The 19,658-nt window shown below is 35.4% G+C and overlaps 1 protein-coding gene across 2 annotated transcripts in view; it reads right to left on the reverse strand.

Annotated features, from left to right (window-relative positions):
* Window positions 1-19,658, reverse strand: part of LOC122346396 (gamma-aminobutyric acid receptor subunit gamma-3) — a 91,950-nt gene that overhangs the window by 12,459 nt on the left and 59,833 nt on the right. For both annotated transcript variants that reach the window (XM_043240994.1, XM_043240993.1), the window contains 2 exons: window positions 18,509-18,729; window positions 11,969-12,051 (listed from right to left, as the gene is read on the reverse strand). In XM_043240994.1, the coding sequence (XP_043096929.1) occupies window positions 11,969-12,051; window positions 18,509-18,729 (304 nt within the window). The remainder of the gene's footprint in view (window positions 1-11,968; window positions 12,052-18,508; window positions 18,730-19,658) is intronic.

Raw genomic sequence — 19,658 nt, forward strand, 5'->3', positions numbered from 1 at the left:
TGTACATGCATGTACGGTATATACATGGCCTCTGTCAAACTCTAAATGCCTGGTCAGCAGAACCTTTCAATCATATTGTTGTCGTTCCTCAGACATTATAAAAAATAAACTGCTGTGTCCAATTTGATGCTACACTTCTGTTCTCCTTACATCATATTCAGTTTATTGGGTAAAAGTGGAGATCTCCTTATGTTTCTTTTGATAATCATCCATCGACAGTGTCAAAGAAACACTCCTGCTTCATTTCATCTCAACAGTTGCCCTGCCACCCTCTGTCTCTGTCTCTCCCATTTGCATTGTCCTTGGTTCATTATTGTATAACCCATAGGTCATGTTGGGCTAAAGGGTACAAGCAAATTCCACTTAATCAGAGGAAAAAATAGCCATCGCCATGGGAACCAGAACACCATCCACTGGCCTCAGTGGGTGAAGAAAGGGGCGCTGATGAATCACAGCATGCAAGAGCTTCCCGTGATGGTGGGAAGATCGGCAGAGGGAGGAAGACTATGTGATTTAAACCTAATAGGGTGTGTGGAGAAAGCCTTGGTAGCACAACAAATAACTCTGTAATTTCATCATTCATCAACAAAAGAGGTTACTATTGATTTGTGAAAGACTAAATGCGAGCCATACATTTCAGTTTATACATCCTGCCTCTGTCCGCCATGTCGGATGAGAATGCCATGGTTAGGTGGGCAAAAAAGATTTATGGCTCATCTTATGACCCGTAGAAATACAATCAAATAAGAATAAACAGATTGATCTTTGTTTAAAATTCAAAGATTTTACACATACACACACATACTGTTAATGTGTACTTCTACCTTACAGCCTTCTATTGCAGGATTTTGTATCCAGCAACTGACCGTTACATGTACTTAAAAAAAAACAAACATTATAGACCTTGTGAGTCCTGTCCTGTATGTGCTTTATCAGGTTTTTATCGGTGCAGGACTAGAGCACAGTACTAATACCCTCAATGCAGAGCTGGCTGGTTTGCTTTCATGCCTGCTGAGACTGGCTAAAACCAGACAGGATACAGAGACAGTCACAACCAAAATGGATACTGTCAGAACTAAACTGCTTCTTTCCAAAATAATGCACAGTTTCAGAAATAACTACCATTCCAAAGTTTGAAATCACTAAGATTTAGTGATGTTTTTGAAAGCATTCTTTTATTCTCACCAAGACTGGATTTATTTGATCACAGTAAAAAAAAAAAAAAACCTGGTTTTATTCCATCTCGTATTCTTAAAAGTCTGTCTTGCGGGGTTGACTAAAAATAGGCTCACAAAACTTTCTAGATTCTAAATCTAGAATAACATAAGCTCTTTAAACAGTAGTACAAGAGGATGTGGTGCTGGTCCTTCAAGAGTCACCCTCAACTAATCTGTCCATAAAGCCTAAAAATCAGAATGTTACTCTTATAGATGAGGGTAATTTTTTATGATTTTTTAATCTCTGAGAACCTGACACATTGCACATCTGGAAAATAATGGTGCTGGAGACTAAATGCTAATTAATTCTTAATTCTTTTGCAGTTAATGTGTCTTTTCTTCTATACTTGTTTTTTTCCCTGACCCCGCTGTCCCAGTGAGCATTTTTAACAGTAAAAGTAAATATGCCTAATAATTCTGCATATTATGTAAGAATATAAGGAGTTTTTCTACTTCCTGACTTCAAGTACAATTATATATCACTTATAAATTAGTAGATATAAAATCAATAGTAGTTATTTAGAGTTATGTGGTTTGGAAGTGGTAAAAAATGCTTGGAAATATATAAACGCAGTGTTTTTTCATCAAATATATGCAGCCTTGGTGGGTAAAAGAAACTAATTAAATAATGTTAAAGGTAAAACAAAGCTTTACATTAAATTTTACTTTACATTAGTTTTATGATCATAAAAAATAGTATGCAATGTTAATGACACTTATATGGTAAAATACCAATAATAATAATCACACAAACAACACACTTATATAACGTATACCCTCATTGTGTCAGTATTTGAGATATTAATAATTTTCAACTAAACATTTGGTCTTTATAAAAAGCAGCTCTAAATACAATTTAAAAAAATCAGCATGAGCTGTATCTTTTGTTATTTGATGAGCAAGTGTGTGTGTGGGGAGGGGATACAGCAATGAAAATAATCTTGAGTGACACCATTGATACAGAGATGTGGGGAATCATCTAGCAGAGTGGAGCTTTATATTTCACAGACAAAAGCAGAGCGAGTAAATTCTTTAGTCACACATTTTTAAAAGGCAACTGCAAAATCATCTCCTCCTCACTCAATAATCAGGACAGCTACATAACATTAGCATGAATATGCACAGACACAAAGTCACATTCAGACCAGCTGAGACATGGGTAAAACAATGGCTTTAGTCAGGGTTGGTGTGACGGGTTTTGGCCTGAAGTACTAAAGAAGAAACTGAATATGATGGTGACTGAGGATGAATGGTGTTTTAGACCTGCAAAAAATTGGGTGTCTCAGATGGGTTTCAGTGTAGCTGTGGGCCATGCGGAGAACATGAGAAGAGTAGAGTTAAATATGTTCCAGCAAGGAAAAACTGTAAAAAGAGTAAACATTCAAAAAGGGAAAGATTGAAAGCTTTGAGGCAAAAGACAACTGATGACAACCCACTCAGACAGTCAGGTCAAACCTCTACAAAAACCAAAAGCCATTACCCTGAACTAAACTGATGCAAATGAATAAAAAAAACACCCTGGTTGCAAAAAAATATATCTTAATATCATATTGGCTGCAAGAATTAGTGCAAATATAAAATATATGATTCTATTAATTTCCTCTTTCTGCTGGTTATGTTGTTATACCAGTAGGTGGTGACAAGTGACAAGTGTCTTAATAAGTGAATCTTGAATCATTAATTCTGTTGATTCATTCAAACATACTGATTCATTCAAGAACAATTCGAGTGACTTATAGAATTCTAAATCTAACATACTATTCTGACTATTCCCGCCAAAATATGTATCTGAATTCACGAACACACTTCATGAGTGAGCCACTGAATCATTTACTCAACTTCTTATCAACTTATAATTTACTCAATAAATTATTTCAGTGCTGATAGCCGTGTGGACAGCACATGAGTTTGATTCTCCACTTCTCTTCCTCTCACTATTCACTGTCTTATCAAAATAAAAGGAATAAAACACAGCCTGTGTGTTGCTCAGAGACAACTATACTGTTGGAAGATCAGAAACAGACAAAGGAAGTGGCATTGTGTCCAGAATGTAAGGAACTCAATATTCTTGTTCATTTACCTCGTTCAAAAGCAATATCACACTCACAATAAGACTGTTTGTTTGGAATAATGAGAATGACCAAAGTTTGAGTTTAACAGTACATTGCACCGGAAGACAATTAGTTTTAAATTTAGAAATGTCCCTGCTTATTTAGATGGTAAGCTTAGGTAAATATTTGCAAATTGGTAGAGGAAGTTATTATTTCTATGGTAATATGTATTGTCAAACGCTTTTTGTTCAATCTTTGTTGCCTGTGGAATTTATTGCCAGTTTATCTGCATTAAATAATATGTTCAAATGACTTCATGCTCTTGGTCTCTTACCAAAGGCATGTTGGTATGTGGCATATTATTACATTCCATTTCCAATGGCCAAATCCAAGAGTAAGGTTATAATCACATTATATAGCACTGACCTGTTTAAATCTAATCCTCACAATTAACTGTCAGCACTATTATTTGTGTAGTCTTGGCTCAAAAAAGCTGATATGTTGAACTGGGGTAGAAAGAACAGATTCATTGATTTGCCCAAGGGCTCTGAAAACCAGCCAGGACCCATGAACTGCAACCCAGTGGATGTCTATGCAACACTGAATGCTTCCATCCCTCTTTGGTACTAAACCACTGAACTGCACCATTTGCTTTGGATGGATTAAATAACTCTTGGAGACTTCATCACATCCAACACCTCTTTAAGCACTGGGGATTTCTCTCTGGGATTTCAGTTAATGGTACAGCACTTTCCTTCAGCACTTTGTCATGCCCCACCAGACTTGTGAATCCTGACTATGTAGGTCTCCTGCCAGACTCTGGCTTGCATAAGAACTGAGTTTTTGCCAAGGTTCTCATTAGATGAGTTTGATTAGGGATTAAAATCTCAGTGGTGGTTCATAACTTTTTAAAGACTTCAAATGTTCCATGCCATTTCCCAAGCCATTTACTATAGATGTTTCCGTAAGTAACATGATCAGGATCTCTTGACCTGTTTCAAAGGAGCTAAATCTTAATTTATGTCAGCACATTAGTGCAGATATTGATTCGATGTGGAAAAACAACGAGAAACATACACAAGCCATTACTTTGTTTAAAATGTTTTATGGAAATTTGAGGGTGGGGCATGATTAGGTTATGCACAACACCGTACAAGAAAATCATATAAGTTTGGGAAGGCATTTTTGGGTGAACTACAATTTTAAACCAATATTGGGCAACCTGACTTTTTAGTTGTGTTTTTATTGAGGGTTTTGTTGTTTGTAATATACTTTTCTACATGTTAACATGATCTTCTTAGTTCTGCTTGAGAACATTTTTTCACTTCCTGGCAATACTTAATCATTAATCCTCACCAACTCCTCTGACATCGAGGTATTAAGAGATCAGCATGTGTTCTTTTAGTGCCTGCCGAAGGAAGAGCTGTTGCAGACAGAAGAGGTGCATGATCAAAAGGTAATCACAGCAGTCCCTATCATCATTTAAAAATTCCCACTTTATTTAATGAACTGATTCCATCCTAGATCAGCATTATAATTGGTGTCTGAGTGTTTTGCTCAGTTTAAACATTACATCCTCTCTTTGTTCAGCTCACAATATTACTGATTGCCTTTTTAATCAAAGGTTGGAAACAGGACAATGTTCATGTATTTTTAGCCATACATTCCACATTATATACCATTTTCGTTTAAAACTTTCATTTACATAAACTTATTGTCACCTTTTTTTCATTTGCAAGCCTTTGATGACACTATAACTGAATGAAGATAATAAGTAGGTTCTCTAATTTCAGAATAATTTTTAAGTTTGGATTATGCCAGTGAACTGATCCCGTAAATTGCTTGGGAGATCATCAAACAGAACAAGAAAAGATGTTTTGAAGTTGAAAACGTATTGCAACATTTGAAATATTCAAAATATAGAGATGAAGCAAAAAGTGTGTTGCAGACAATAAAAGAGTGGAGAGAGAGAGAACAAAACAAATTAACACAAGAATGAGAACAAGAACAATTTTCTAATACTGACACAAAAAAGACAGACAGGTTTATTATGATTTATGAGCAGCACAACAGAAGCAAAAGCCACTAAATAAACTGCCAATCAATTACGATTTTGGAAATTAGAAGATTCACTTTGAGTATCCAGTGAACTGCATTTTTGCATATTGCTTAGTCATTTACTAATTTCCAAATCTCTTTCTTGTTTTGTGTCACTTGTCTTCTTCAGTCTCACACATTATTGCGAACATTTATGTGAGTAAATTATTCTCAGGAAGCTTCTCAGTTAATAACCCCAACATCCGTCTAGATCTGTTTTTGACCATCCTTTGAAAATGACCAATAAATGTTCCGGAATGTCTGAGCAGAAGTGCCATCAGAGCATGAGAGCGTTCATAACTGCCTCTATGCAGAGTAAAAAGGCTTTGATGGAAATGGTAATGTCTTCCCCTCCAAGCGAATCCATGAAGGGGAGTCAAAGCAATTCGATGAGTTAATGGCACTGAGGTGATTCTGTGCAGCAGGAAAAGCAGCTCCCATCGGTTAGGGCCACAAAAGGTGGTTTTGCAGGGATTGCAAGCACACGCAGCACTTTTAAATGAGTCTGAACACTCCATCTATCTTCATTACAGACTGTACAGAGTTTCATGACCGATGACTTTTCATCAGCTCTCCAAACGGTATTTAGGTCCAGATAGCTTGATGATTTTGGTGCATGTTGCATCACATACGATCGTGACGTGGCAATTTTTTGCTAATTATCTACACAATAAAATGCATGCATTTTTAAGTGTGACTCAAAAATCATAATACATTATTGTAACAATTTACCCTTAGATCATCCTAAACCAGTATGAATTTCTTTATTCTGTATAAAAAATATTAAAGACAATATTTAAGTGTTTCAGTGTTTTTGTCCATATACCAACCCAAGCTCAATGGAAATACATGTCACTAAACACATTTCTGCAAGAACATTACGTATCATACAGCATGTTTCAAGTGAAACGTCCAATGAGTGGCACTAAAAAGAGCTTTCGATATATGACCTCGACACATTTCTGTTACGCTGATAAAGGCACATATTGCTGTGTCTTTATTACATTGCTTTAGGTACATATTGCAGTGGTTCATAATTCAAATATATGTGGAGGGGCACTAAACGTTTATGCTCTATAGTGTTGGAAATATTCTCTACACCAAACCCAACCCTTAACCTACCCGAGAGTGTTAACAAATTTGAAAATTCTTATTTCTTATTAGTTTTACTGCTCTACTGTTCATTTAAACTGAAAACTGCAGCGAATTCGTAGGTATGCTTTTTTTCAGTTTTGCAGAAATGTATGTGGCATTTCCAATGAGCCTATGTTGCCATATGCAATAAAAATAGTTTGGGTCCTAACATTTTTGGTATCCTGCAGAAGTACAATACAGTGGTGATTAAATGGTAATAGAATGCTCATTTTTGGGTGAAATATCCTTTTAAAGAGTGTCATATTTGAAAGTCAGCCTGTTTAGAGTCTAGCCTTTTCTCTGATTTCTGGCCTCACTCCAATTAAAGAAAAGCTAGAAATGTTCATGAATAGGTAAAAATATATGCCACTTTAATGTCACTTAAAAAAAAGCCACTTTAATGTCACTTTAAAAAATATATGCCACTTTAATGTGAAAGCTTACAGCCTTGAGGCAGGTGATACCTTTGATAAACACAGGTAGAAAGGTGCCCACTGCTCTCTTCAGTTTACTTCAGCCGGATCAGAGAAGACAAACCTGATGCCTGGTGTCAGGTCTGCTAAACACCTGAAAGCCCCTCATTCCCTGTAGGGCAGGTACAGACACACTGGCTAGGGAGTGTTTCATTTGTCTGTTTGTTTATGCACACAGGGACTATAGCACTGTATGTTTGAGTCTGTTAAATATGCTTTAGAGAACAAGCTGCTGTGCTGGCCAGTGAGGTGTGAAATATTAAAATAATCTTTCTGGCAAATTGCTCCTCTCGGGTGCGGATGAGGGACCCTTTTCTTTGTGACTGATACAGGGGCAGGCATTTCGGTCCGAGTATGCTCGCTCCTGTGTGGCCGCAAACATGAGAAGGTCCGCAAGGTCCTGCCTGATGGGCATTAACCTTCATTTGCATATCAATTGAATTTAAAATGCAGGGCTTGGAACCCAGCGCCGGATTTTCAAAAACAAATGACGAATGCTACAGGGAAATGGAAGAAAGTAGCTTAGAGGTGAAGAAAAGGACTGAGGGTGTCCAGAAGCTTGAGGGATTGCTTATTATGGCTCATTCTCCTTTCCTCAACAGTGAAAATTTGGACCTTTGCTGTGTTTTAGAGGCCCTGCGGAGAAGGCTTGGACACAAGACAAAGAGAATTTAAATTCTACCCTTAAAAAAAGAAATCTTGCTCACATCCATTGTTAAGAAGCCCCAACTGAATTACCTCATTATATAAAACCTCATCTACATCCTGGCACTTCTAGTAGTAACATTGTATCCTACTACAAAACAAACCTGGCCTCATAAAAATAAGTACCTTTTTGCAGTTTTTATGTACCTTAAGTGCTGTTTCATGGCAGTTTCAAAGGAAAACAATGGTTCAATATGTGAACCCTGGCACATTTTTATTACGTTGATATAGATACGTATTGCTGAGTTTTTATTACATTGCTTTAGGTACTTATTGCGACGGTTCAGAATTCAAACATCTGGGGACTGTCACTAAAAGTTAATGCTCTATCGTGTTAAAAATAGGCCTCGGACCAAATCCAACCCTAAACCTACCCAAAAGTGTTAACTATAAATGCAAAACTAATATAAAAAGGCATTTGTTGCTGCAACTGTGCCATTACAACTACCTTTCACACAGATTGTAATTGTTTTATCAAACCGTAGTTACACAGGATTCGAACTTCGGAACTCCTTACATTTCAAGTACATCTCCGTACTCTGTAAGCTACCAAGTAAACCTGCCACCTTTGAAAACCCATAGATATAAAGCTGGATATGTGTGATGCTAACATTCAAAAGCATCAGTTTTCAAATCTCCAAGCATATTAATATTATTTTGAAGTCACAACATGATATTCTTCAAGTAATTGTGATAAAATAAATCTTTATTAATCAAAACTCTGTAAATTTGTGTGAAAAAAGGAATAAAAGGTGTTCCGAGTTTTACTGCCTCTAGTGTAAATTTCTTTTAGAAACTGCAGCTATATGTACCTATTGGTACATATTTCGTGTCTAGTGCACCCAGATATGTTTATGCCATGTGACCAGTTAGTACAAAACTTCATTATATATGCATACATCTGAGGTGAAAGTGTGAGCTGTAATAATTATTGATGGTTACATGTTATTATCTCTTGCAGCTGATAATGTAATTGCGATTTCCACATATATTTGACCCATATTTTTCAACATTTGTTGACCCAAATCCCCATGCAATAAGGACTCTCTGATATTATAAATCAGAAAAATTTGATAATTTGTTTAAGCACATTGTCCAGCACTGGAGGACCACAGCTTCTGTGTGCCTGCATCTTAGGAACCAGTGCCAAACGCAGCAGTGTACAGAGGCAGGACAGAGAAGACAGATGGTTTATACAGCATAAAGGATGTCATCTATGTCAAGATGCATCCCTGCACGGCGGGGGGAGAGTGGGGATCTACAACATCTCTTATGAGCTGCTTACAATGCCGTTCTGACATCTCTACATCGGCGGTTTCGCTCCAGTTCAAACTCACAGATTGTGATTCACAGCACCAGGCAGGTTATATCCTCAGTGATCTAAATTCATACCTTCACTGAAGCAATTCCCACAGCAATCTGGAGTTGCATGACGAGGTAGTGCGTGATAAGGTTAAATGCAGAGGATATTCCCATCTTACTACCACTAATGAAGCCATTCAGGGGAGAAACATACTACTGAGCAATATTTAATTTTGTATTGAATGAGCTCTATCTGAAATGAAAATTTTCCTGTAGCATCCTTAAAAATGGCGTGTTTCTGAACAGTCACTGCACAAATGCCATGCACGGGCCTTCACTTTTTTACAATTTTTTTTTCGCTTTTATTATCTGATATTCAAATAGTGTGACCCAACTTTGTCCTTATATAAACATGCAAGATATCCTATATGTTTTGTGTGCATCTTATATAAAACAGAATTAAATTAAATCATCGAATGAAGCCCTTCAAAGTGCATAAATCTGTATATTATTACACTTTACAAAGGGATTTTCTTTCTGAGTGTTTTTGTATTGTTTTCTAGTACAAATATCCAAGCATTCTTAAATCAAGACAAATTGCTTGAGAAGCAAAATGACATATATTATATATTTTTTCTTATTTTAAGCACAAAGTCAATTAAAAAAAAAAAAAAAAAGTAGGCCTATGTCATATTGCTTCTAAAGTAAATGTCTATTGATTTAATATTGTTTGTACTGGGAAAACAAAAATACAGAGAAAGAAAATCACTTTTTTTTCAATAAAAACAAATCTAAATTTGTTCTGCTTTAAAAATGGTAGAAAGAAATGAGTGCCTCAGTCCAGACCTAATTAAAACTAAAACAAACCTGTACACCAACTTTAAGAATTTATATAATTAGTAACTTAAAGACCCTGACCTTCCGAGATGCATGGTCATCAATTCACTAATTATGAGAAAAAATTAATAGTGTATATATACAAAAAACTATATATAAAACATTTCAAGGAAAGTAGCAATGACACACATAATGAATTAATTTTTGACACATAATTAATTTTAATTTAAGTCAATACTGTTAAATATAGACCAAAAGAGACTTTATCTTTAGTCTTCCTGCTTTGCAACGTTTCCCCCCTCAAGCGCAGTGTCTCGCAACCATTTTTGTATTCCTCACAGCACCATCAGTGACAATCAAGTACCCCTTCACTGACACCAAAGCAGAAATCTGTTTCATTGAACTCAAATTATATTGGATACTACTTAGCTTTATCATTAGCATAACAATGACCATTATTAAAATGATTCACTTTGAATGAGACAAGTAAAATAAGGCTCTTACAGAGTCATAGTCTGCTTTATATATTTAACACGACATTATCAAAGTCTTTCCAAGCGGCCCAGGAAGCTGCTTTAGTACCTCTTGGGGAGGAAGAGATGTTAACAATGTCACAAACTATTTTTCAAAAGAAACAAACCAAACCTGAGATTAAATTTTTCTATGGCAATCAAAAAGCAACCCAACCGACTTTTTTTTTATTCTTCAAGTCACTTAGGGCCAAGCTTTCAGAAAGGTTACAAAATCAAAGAGTATACACACATAAACAAATGTTTTAATGCCATGCAGCACAAAGGTGGCTATCAATAATTATCTAGTAGTTTATATATTTTCTAAAATGCTTGCATTAAGTAAATAACCATAAACATTTATTATAACAGCTCTCTCAATAAAAAAAATACTTTTTGAAAAACACCGGTTGTTCTTGTCACACAAACTCTAATAAGATTATTGCTGAAAATGGGTGTTATGTAAAACACACCTTTCTGTAAATACTGTAGGTGTCAACTTTTGAGGCATGGCTCCACAAATGATTATGACAAAAAAAATGTGTGTATTAGGGGCAGAAGCAGAGGCCAGGTGAGAAACAGAAGTGAGAAAATACATTAAACAAGGACACAAACTTTTCCAATTTACGTACGTCCCTCTTTGCCTGGACTCTTAACACCGCGGATGCATCACCTATTACCCATCACCCTTGAGTAATGTCATTCATGACACCCTGTTAATGAAGCCAGCTTTCAAGAGCCCATCGGACACGCAGAGTAATTACCAGCCTGTCTGTGCCCTTGGTGTATATATACAATAAAATCCATGGCCTACTTTAAATAAGAGAATATATGGAGAGCCAAAATGAGATATTACATCATAAAGCATGACATCCTAATTAGCGGTGACACATTCCCTACAGCAACGCCGTGTCTGCCATCAGAACAGTGCACTAGGAATATTATCCATAAAATCCAATTTTGCAGGCTAAATATCACTTCTTATTGTCTTTATCCGTTAAAGGGGTCATTTATTTTTTCCCCCTGAAGTCCATATATAATATTAGACTTTTTTTTTGTTCCAAAACATTCATAATTAAATTTTTTCAATTTCTCCACAGACCTACTTTTTTGCTGCTGTGACTCCAATGTAAAGGCATGTGAAATATTGTCATAGCTTGAATTGCTTTTGTAGTAAGTTCTGTTTACTATTGCTATTATTTGAAAATAGAAAAGAAATGTACTGGTTCTGTTGTTATGAAAAAAGGTATGGTAAAAAAAAAAGATTATTGAAATCAATGGCTATAGTGGATTTACAGATCATTTCCCACTTGTTCCCAAAGATATGTGTACATGTGAAAGACATTCTAGGCTATATTGTTCATTTAAACTGAACATTTACAGCATGAAATGTGACAGAGCGAAAAAAAACTTTGATCATTCAAAAAGATAGAAGTTGCTTATGCTGCACTGTACTGATATATTTTAAATGAGGCATTTCATAATGCATGTTGATGCTGCTGTAAATGAATGCTTATGGTTCTCTTGTACAACAGAACAAATGACAGCCAAAACATTTACTGTCAAAGAAGAAAAAGGGCCTTTAAAGGAAATGGAAATATAAAGTTGTGAATATGTGGAGCTTAAAGAGGAGAGATACTCACAGCTGGAGAAGATGAGGGGGCAGGAGTGTTCATCCATTGGAAAGTTATGCAGTTGAAGCTGGCATTCTGCATTTATAGTCAATCTATGAACAGAAAAAGCAACATTTGGTTATGATGCAATAAAAATGAATCTACAATATAATGCAGAAAGCGAAAGGCATTTGTTTTAAGTGAAATATCTAAATCCTTTTTTACGTTATGTGATTTTTTTTTGCTACTTATGCAAGATAATTGCATGTTGATTCATAATATTTTATGATCAGCTGTTGCCTTTACAAGGGCTGACAAATAATGTTTTCTGCTTATTTAACTTTTAATTTTCAGGGTGAGAAACTGGCAGATAGATAAAGCTTGTCTGACAGATGTCTACTCTGAATAAGGTTTAATTCTCTTCTCAGTTCTGTGTGACAGCCAAGTGTGTGACGCTCAGGTGAAGTCACTGATGTGTGAAGCGTCTGTTTCACACATTTGTGTAAGATTTAAAGTTTTAATTATTACCTCCCACCGGAAAAATATAATGAACCACAGCTGTGATGACTGCATGCTTATTAACCATATAGCATGAACAAGGATGACACTGTTAATATGACACAGAAATTATCTCTCTTCTCATGACCAACTTATTCCTCTGTTACCAGTAGTTGGCTGTAGTTAGCATACTTGATTTATATATATATATATATATATATATATATATATATATATATATATATATATATATATATATATATACACACACAAATCTCCAGCAACATATTGTTTAAGTAAGCAATATATTGCTAATATATTATTATATTCTAAGATATTTTTTGAGGGCTCTCAATAGCTTTATTTGAATATTTTTTTCCATTTACATTCTAAGAAGAAAGATACAAAACTGTCAATGGGGTGGGACTCTTTCTAAAGGTATTGTAAAGTAGTAATATAATATGATCCATGCAGCTAGTTTCAGCCAATCAGAATTAACATAAGATCATTGCTGCAGGGTCAAGAGCTTCATGTGAAAAGAAAATAAGAAAGATATAAAAAAAAATAATTAAAACATATAGCAGTTATAAAAGGTTATAATAATAATAGCATCTGCTAATAGCAAATTCAATTCAATTCAGTTAAATATGATAAATGGACCACCTCGTATAGTAACAGTAGCATCTGTGAACACTTTTTTAAAAAAGATAACATATGCAGAACATTATACCAGATCCTCTCCAGCTCATTATTGTTTCATGGGTTGAGATTTTTTTTGTTCGCCTGACCCTTACTTTGAAGTAAACTGTAATATGATAAATAAACATCAAGTAAGTTATGGGTAAATTTCAACCTCTGCAAGACAGAATGATGGATTGGTTCTAGAGCATTTGAAATTAATAGACAAGTAGATACACACCGCTCTGTTGTCTGTTTAAACACAATCCCTTGCTTCAGTGAGTAACATAGCGCCAGTGGATAATTGGCTTACTGTAGAAACCTTAGCCTTTGCAAATATCCAACAAAAAAGCCACCATGGTAAATATTGCCGTATTGGTAAACAAATGTCCCGACAACACACACTAAGTATTATGGAGAGGTATGGCAAATCAAATTTCTCATTTCTGAGCTAAAACCTGAATCAGTGCCACAGAGCTCTGCGTGCAGCAGCTCAGAAAGCATACAGCACTCACAAATTCCAGCATTGTTTACTTCAAAGCTCCGATGACTGCAATTAAAATAGAGAGTGACATTTCGTAGTCTGCACTACCCTTTTCCCTTCACACTCCTCCTAAATACCACTGCTGCATGTCTGCTGTGTCACTGAATATCGATCATGAGCTCCATATGGGAGCATCTAGTTAGCCTTTGTTCCAGATTGGTTTTATCCGCAGAATTTGCCCCTCAGCATCAGTGCTGTTTCTCCTGTTGCCAAGGAAATATTTCACGGAGTGCTGGAGACGGCATGATGTAGTCTCTCCACTGGCCTGTGAAATTTCCTCTGGTCCAAATAGACGCTCTGGTCTTCAGGCAGCTGAGAGATACCTGAATAGGCCATCGCTCTGCCTGAGATGCATTAACCAAGTAGCTATTTTCCCCAAAATACTTAACTGCTTGTTCTCTGTTCGTATATTGTTGTTTTGTCATTGTTTTAACTCCACCTTCATTAGCACTTGTGAATCTGAAAGCATATTTAGCACAGGTCTGGAAAGGAGATATTAAAACACTACTGTAATTAGAAAACAGAAAAACATTAATTAAATCGCTTAATACTACGGTTCATTTTTTGCTCTCATTTAATTAGACCAGCGGCATTCCAAAATTTCTGATATTTCCTCAAAAAAGCACTGGAATAGGTAAAGAAATAAGTTTATCAGTAATAGGCTTACTACACTTCCATACAAAAGTTCCTCTTTTTTTAAAAAGAAATTAATACTTGCGATCATGAAGGAAGCAACAATACAAAAATAAACCAGTAAAATAATTTTTATTACTCTATTAAAAATGATAATAGCATTGACAAAACAATTAAGAAGCACTTAAAGCAAAATATTATGAAACGTTTTTATTATGAAAAAGGACCACACCAGCACATTTCTGAAGGATCACGTGACACTGAAGACACTGGAAATTCACCACCGAGAAAAATTCTACATATATTAAAACGAGAAAACTTATAATTATAAAATTACTCTTTTTACAGAATTGTGCTGAGCATTAGTAACTTTGAAAAGCATTTAAAACTCCCAGACCCCACTACTTGAACTGATGACTAGTAGTATATGTTATTTAACATGAATGACCCTATAGCTGTTGTATGACATATCAGTATAAAAGGAATCATGTTGTTTTGTCTTGAATATCAGTCTGGATGTTCAGTATAATGTAAATTTTGTGTGAAGGCACTTCAATGTTCTTTGCCAAGTTAATGCCAGCTTTCAGTATATTTATTTGAACACATGGCCTTTAAATCATGATTGTACATAAGCAGACAAGGTCTTGATCTTGCTGTTGTTCTCATTGGGGTGAGCTTTTCTGAAGGGACAGCTTGAAAAGGACATGACAAGCAATGTAGCAGTGTGTGTTTGGATGTCCCGATTTGAATAACTAGGGCAGAGTCGGCTTCAGTGGACACCCACTCATCTGACTATATTTGGAAAACTGCAGCTGTAGTTTTAGACTTATGAAAAGACAACAGTAAACTAGTTTCATGTGACAAGCCAATATTTTTCATATTTCCACTTTCACTTTGAATCAAAGTTGGAATTGGAAGCTTGACAGTGCAATTCAAATGAGAAAAACAGATTTTATGCATTTTGTTACTTTGTATTGTTAACTATGAGCTTTGGGCTCTGTTGCTGTAGATGACACTGCTGAAGAAAATGTATGAACCATTTTCTTACAGTGTTAGTCTGCAATAAGCAAACGATGCTATCTCATGTACACCCCTGTCTGCCGCGATGATACATATGTATTTATAACGAGAAGTGCCAGAGGCATATACTGTAATTCAAATTACGGCTCTCATTAGTAATGTCTACAGTGGTGAAAGCACATTCACTCTTGATGGTGTTTAAAAAATAATAATAATATTAAAAGGAAGTAGGGCTGGGCAATATATTGCATGAATACATCTTGTGAGTAAAGCTGGTTCTTTGATTAGCGGTAAATCACCTGCTTTCAAATGAAGCGGTACACAGAGACGTAGATCACTAACAAACTATGCAATATAACGTTCAGCTTGTCAGTGAGCCCTAGAAGGAAGGAAATTGTGTGGTTTCAGGTATGTTCCTCTTAACACTATTGTGATAATTTATGCATTTTTTAAAGCAATTGTCAACATAACAGGATAACTGGTATATTATTTGAAAGACCACACAAAATCTATAGGAACTAAGAAAGAAATACATATGATCTATAAAAGTTAAATTTAAGTATTAACATAATCTGTTAAATATAAGAATAAATTATTACAATAAGCAAACGTTTAAGAAATTTTAAAAAGCAGCCAACACATTAAGGATAGACATGAGTACATCCAAGAACCCCAATGGAGTTTACAGGTTCTTCTTGAATTGAATAACTTGAAATTTAATAAGACAGTATCATTGATAACCTGGTCCCTATATGACAAATGTTTATGTCCATTCCACTTAATTAAAAATGTTCCTTGCATCAAGGTAAATAGCGTTTTTTTATGATTCTCAGTAGAAGAGACAGTTGTTTTCTAAACTGACTGTTTCTTGCAGCTGCCATGTGAATCATAAGCAATTTATTTGACCAAAAAGTCAAAAGAGTGTAAGAGGTTGTTGTGCAGTTCATTCACAGTGTGAATTGGCCCCTATAAAAGATTAACCAGAGGTCTCTGCTGCTGCCCATGCAGGGTTTCCAAAGGTTTGTTCACAAGCCCCATTTGCAGCAGGCTGCTAAATAATATATGACATCACAGGCAGTTTCTGCGGCTTCCTGGCCTAATTGTGGTCAAATCTAGCCTAGAGTCTTATTGAACAGATCCGTCACAAATACCAACCACTGAACCAAACTAGGCTAGTCAGATATGAACGAGTGTCATCACATCTCAACATCACAGACATTGGAGCCACACCAGACCAGAAAGACTGTCTTGCAGTAGAGCTCTAACTCAGAGGACAGGCGGATGTCTCTGAAAGTTCGGATTTGCTGATCTTTGGTCACATTTCCAAAGCCTTTAATGTTCCGATCAAAACACAGACCCATCCCAGACCCATCAAGTATTATAAATATTACTTATCAGAACAGAACACTGTGTTTTGCTGTCTCAGAGAATACACTTTGACATAGTGCTTTGACATAGACTTTTTCTGCTGTAAATTTGTAACTGTTGACCTAATTCATCCCAGCTCCTGATATTTCATCAAGAAACTTTAAAAGAGATGACCTAATCCAAAATAGAGGTGCCTAAAAATGTCAAAGTGACATCTGCTCAGTCTGGGTAGCTGATTAAAGGCACTAGAAATCATATTTAGGAACAGAGGTTTTACAAAAGGGGTGTAAAAAGTACAGTGAAAAGATTTTGGTATCCAGATTTTTCTCAAAAGCCTAAAATATCTAATCAAAAATCCATGTGTGAGTAAAATAGTTAATTATAGACTGATAAAATCATATCACAGACTCATTGTTGTATACTGTATGCATTAGTATCCAACTAAACATACTGCTTTAAAATTAAATTTCATTTCACTTTTTATCATTATATACTTGAAAATTATTTGTTGCTATGTTTAAACACTTTAACGCTCTTCACTGCAAGTGCATTACTTTAAACACATGTGCTTTTCCTTTTTTACAAATTGAAGTAAAAGTCAAAATTCTGTTCTTTAGTAATCAACTGCAGGCCACAGGAGCTATAAACCCTTACGGAACTACAAACAAATGGTCTCACTTTTAATTATGCCCTAACTACTATCTACTTATATAAAGTATAAATAAGTACAATTTACTTATTGTGTTCATACTGTATTGCAAAAACACTTTTGCAGCTATTGAGGTTTTAAACAATTAGCACAATGTAAAAACATTTATATACACAATAAGTGCATTGTACTGTATCAAATGATTAATATCAATGAAAGTACATAGTAGTACCTAAAATAAAGTCGGACCAATAAAAACCACATAGTTACTACACTAACCATAGTTTAGCCATTGTATCTGTGTAAAACTATGATCATACAAATGGTAATCACTATGCCAAAAAACATGGTAACTACACTTTTACTACACATTTGTAAAGGCAGGATTAATAGAAAGTTAATTAATAGAAAGATAACTCTGACCTCAAGTGCTGAAAACCCCTGCTTTACAGTTTTCTTTAGACATTATGCAAATTATCATTTTGAATATATACAATTATCTATATTTATTTATAAAATTTTAAGTGTTTGGCTTACTTAATAGTACTACTGAAAGTTAAAAAAAACTCTCACATACTTTACATATACTTTGCAAGAATCTTGAGACTAGACCACTGAAAAATGACCTGTTTATTATTAAATTCTGTATTGCAAATAGTTTTTCTTTTTCATAGAGTGTTGTTATGATGACCTTGTCAAAAGCTTGTGGGCTTTAAAAAATCATTTTTTGTTGTCCGCTGGTGGCCTTGTCAGGGTGATCCTTATTTGAATCGACAAGACTGACAATTGTTTGTGTTCAGCAACAAAATATCCCTATTTACTTTTTATCTTGCAAAGATGAAAAGAAGAAAACAAAAACATTTTCAATAAAGTCACTGAACATCGGTGACCCGCTGTCATTGACGAAGTGGTTCACATTATCAGTTTCATATCAAGAAAGTGCTTCTTGAATTTTTATTTCAATTGTCTTTACAAAACCAGTGGTGCGCATTCTGTGTGCTCAAGTGCCATAAGTATAGAAAAGCAATTGAATATTTTATTTACCATAAAGAATCTTGCTACAGATATGTTTCTCCATAATTGCTAAATTGTGTTAAAACTCTTAATCTTAAATACTATTGTATTTTTATTTATTTATTTATTTTCACGATCAAATGTCAGATTATCAAAAATGGCTTACCTCAGAGTGTAAAGTATTTTCCCATCATTCCATATTCTAAGGAGCTGATTTGGTGTAGTAATCCAATGAGAATCTGCGTTCTTGGAATTTCTGAAGATAGTGTCTGGTAGCCAAATGAGTCCAACCATATTACTGTTCAAAGTCAATATTTTCATAGTGCTGTTATATCTGAGTCGGCTGTCTGTCCACGTCTGCGCAAATATTATGTCAATCTGGTACTCCTGTGGAAAAGAAAAAGTCATGTATCAAAGAAGTTGTATTACATATTGCCCAAGTAATATATTGCAGCTACAATAGTGGTCACTTCTGAGTCATAAATACCTGTATATTCCCTATTGTTAATTGATATTGGATATATAACCCATTCTAATAAATCCTGGACTTAACCATCTTCTTTAGCGCTCTTAACACAATCCCACTGTGATTTATTCCTAAACAGCTGTGATGAGTAGAGATGTAGAGCCTTACAGCAGCAGCCGCAATTCATAGAATCAGCCCTTAAATTAATGCCAGAATTATTCAGTATTCAGTGATGGAGCGCCGCCGATCCCACTGTGGTTTGGATGGAGGTCAAAGTCAGCTTTGAGATACTTTAACAAGGATTATGAGGTTCTGGCACTGTAGAAGCTGGCAGCAGGAGCCACAGGAATTGAATGTGAGGAGAGACACATAATCACACCCTCATGGTCCACAAACTTTCAGGGATTTCTTCGGCTTTATATAGTAAATTATCCTAGCAGTTGCCCCCAAAGGCTGCTGGATACTTGCATTCATGGTTAAATATTCCATCTGACCCATGCAACCTGTGACGGAAAATGCTAATCACATTATGGTCAAAGGCCATCTGATATTTTATATCATATATTTTAAGTAGTGTGTTTTGGGGGCAGGAGGTCTTGATATACTGTGCTGGAGACATTTACAGGACGGATCCTTTTAACATAGCAACAACACAAAGGGAGTGAGGCCAGAGTTTGTTGAAAGCTCAACAGCTGTTTCATAAATGCTCTTTGCCATTACAGTCTGAATTAGCCTCCAAAAAGGGGCAATTTTGAAATTAGATCATACCATTAATACATTAATTATGGTACATTGAATCTTATGCTTGAAAAAAAAAAAAAATCCCCTGAGGTAATTTTTTGGGTTTTTA

The sequence above is a fragment of the Puntigrus tetrazona genome, chromosome 6 (genome assembly GCF_018831695.1).
Source record: "Puntigrus tetrazona isolate hp1 chromosome 6, ASM1883169v1, whole genome shotgun sequence".
Taxonomy (NCBI): domain Eukaryota; kingdom Metazoa; phylum Chordata; class Actinopteri; order Cypriniformes; family Cyprinidae; genus Puntigrus; species Puntigrus tetrazona.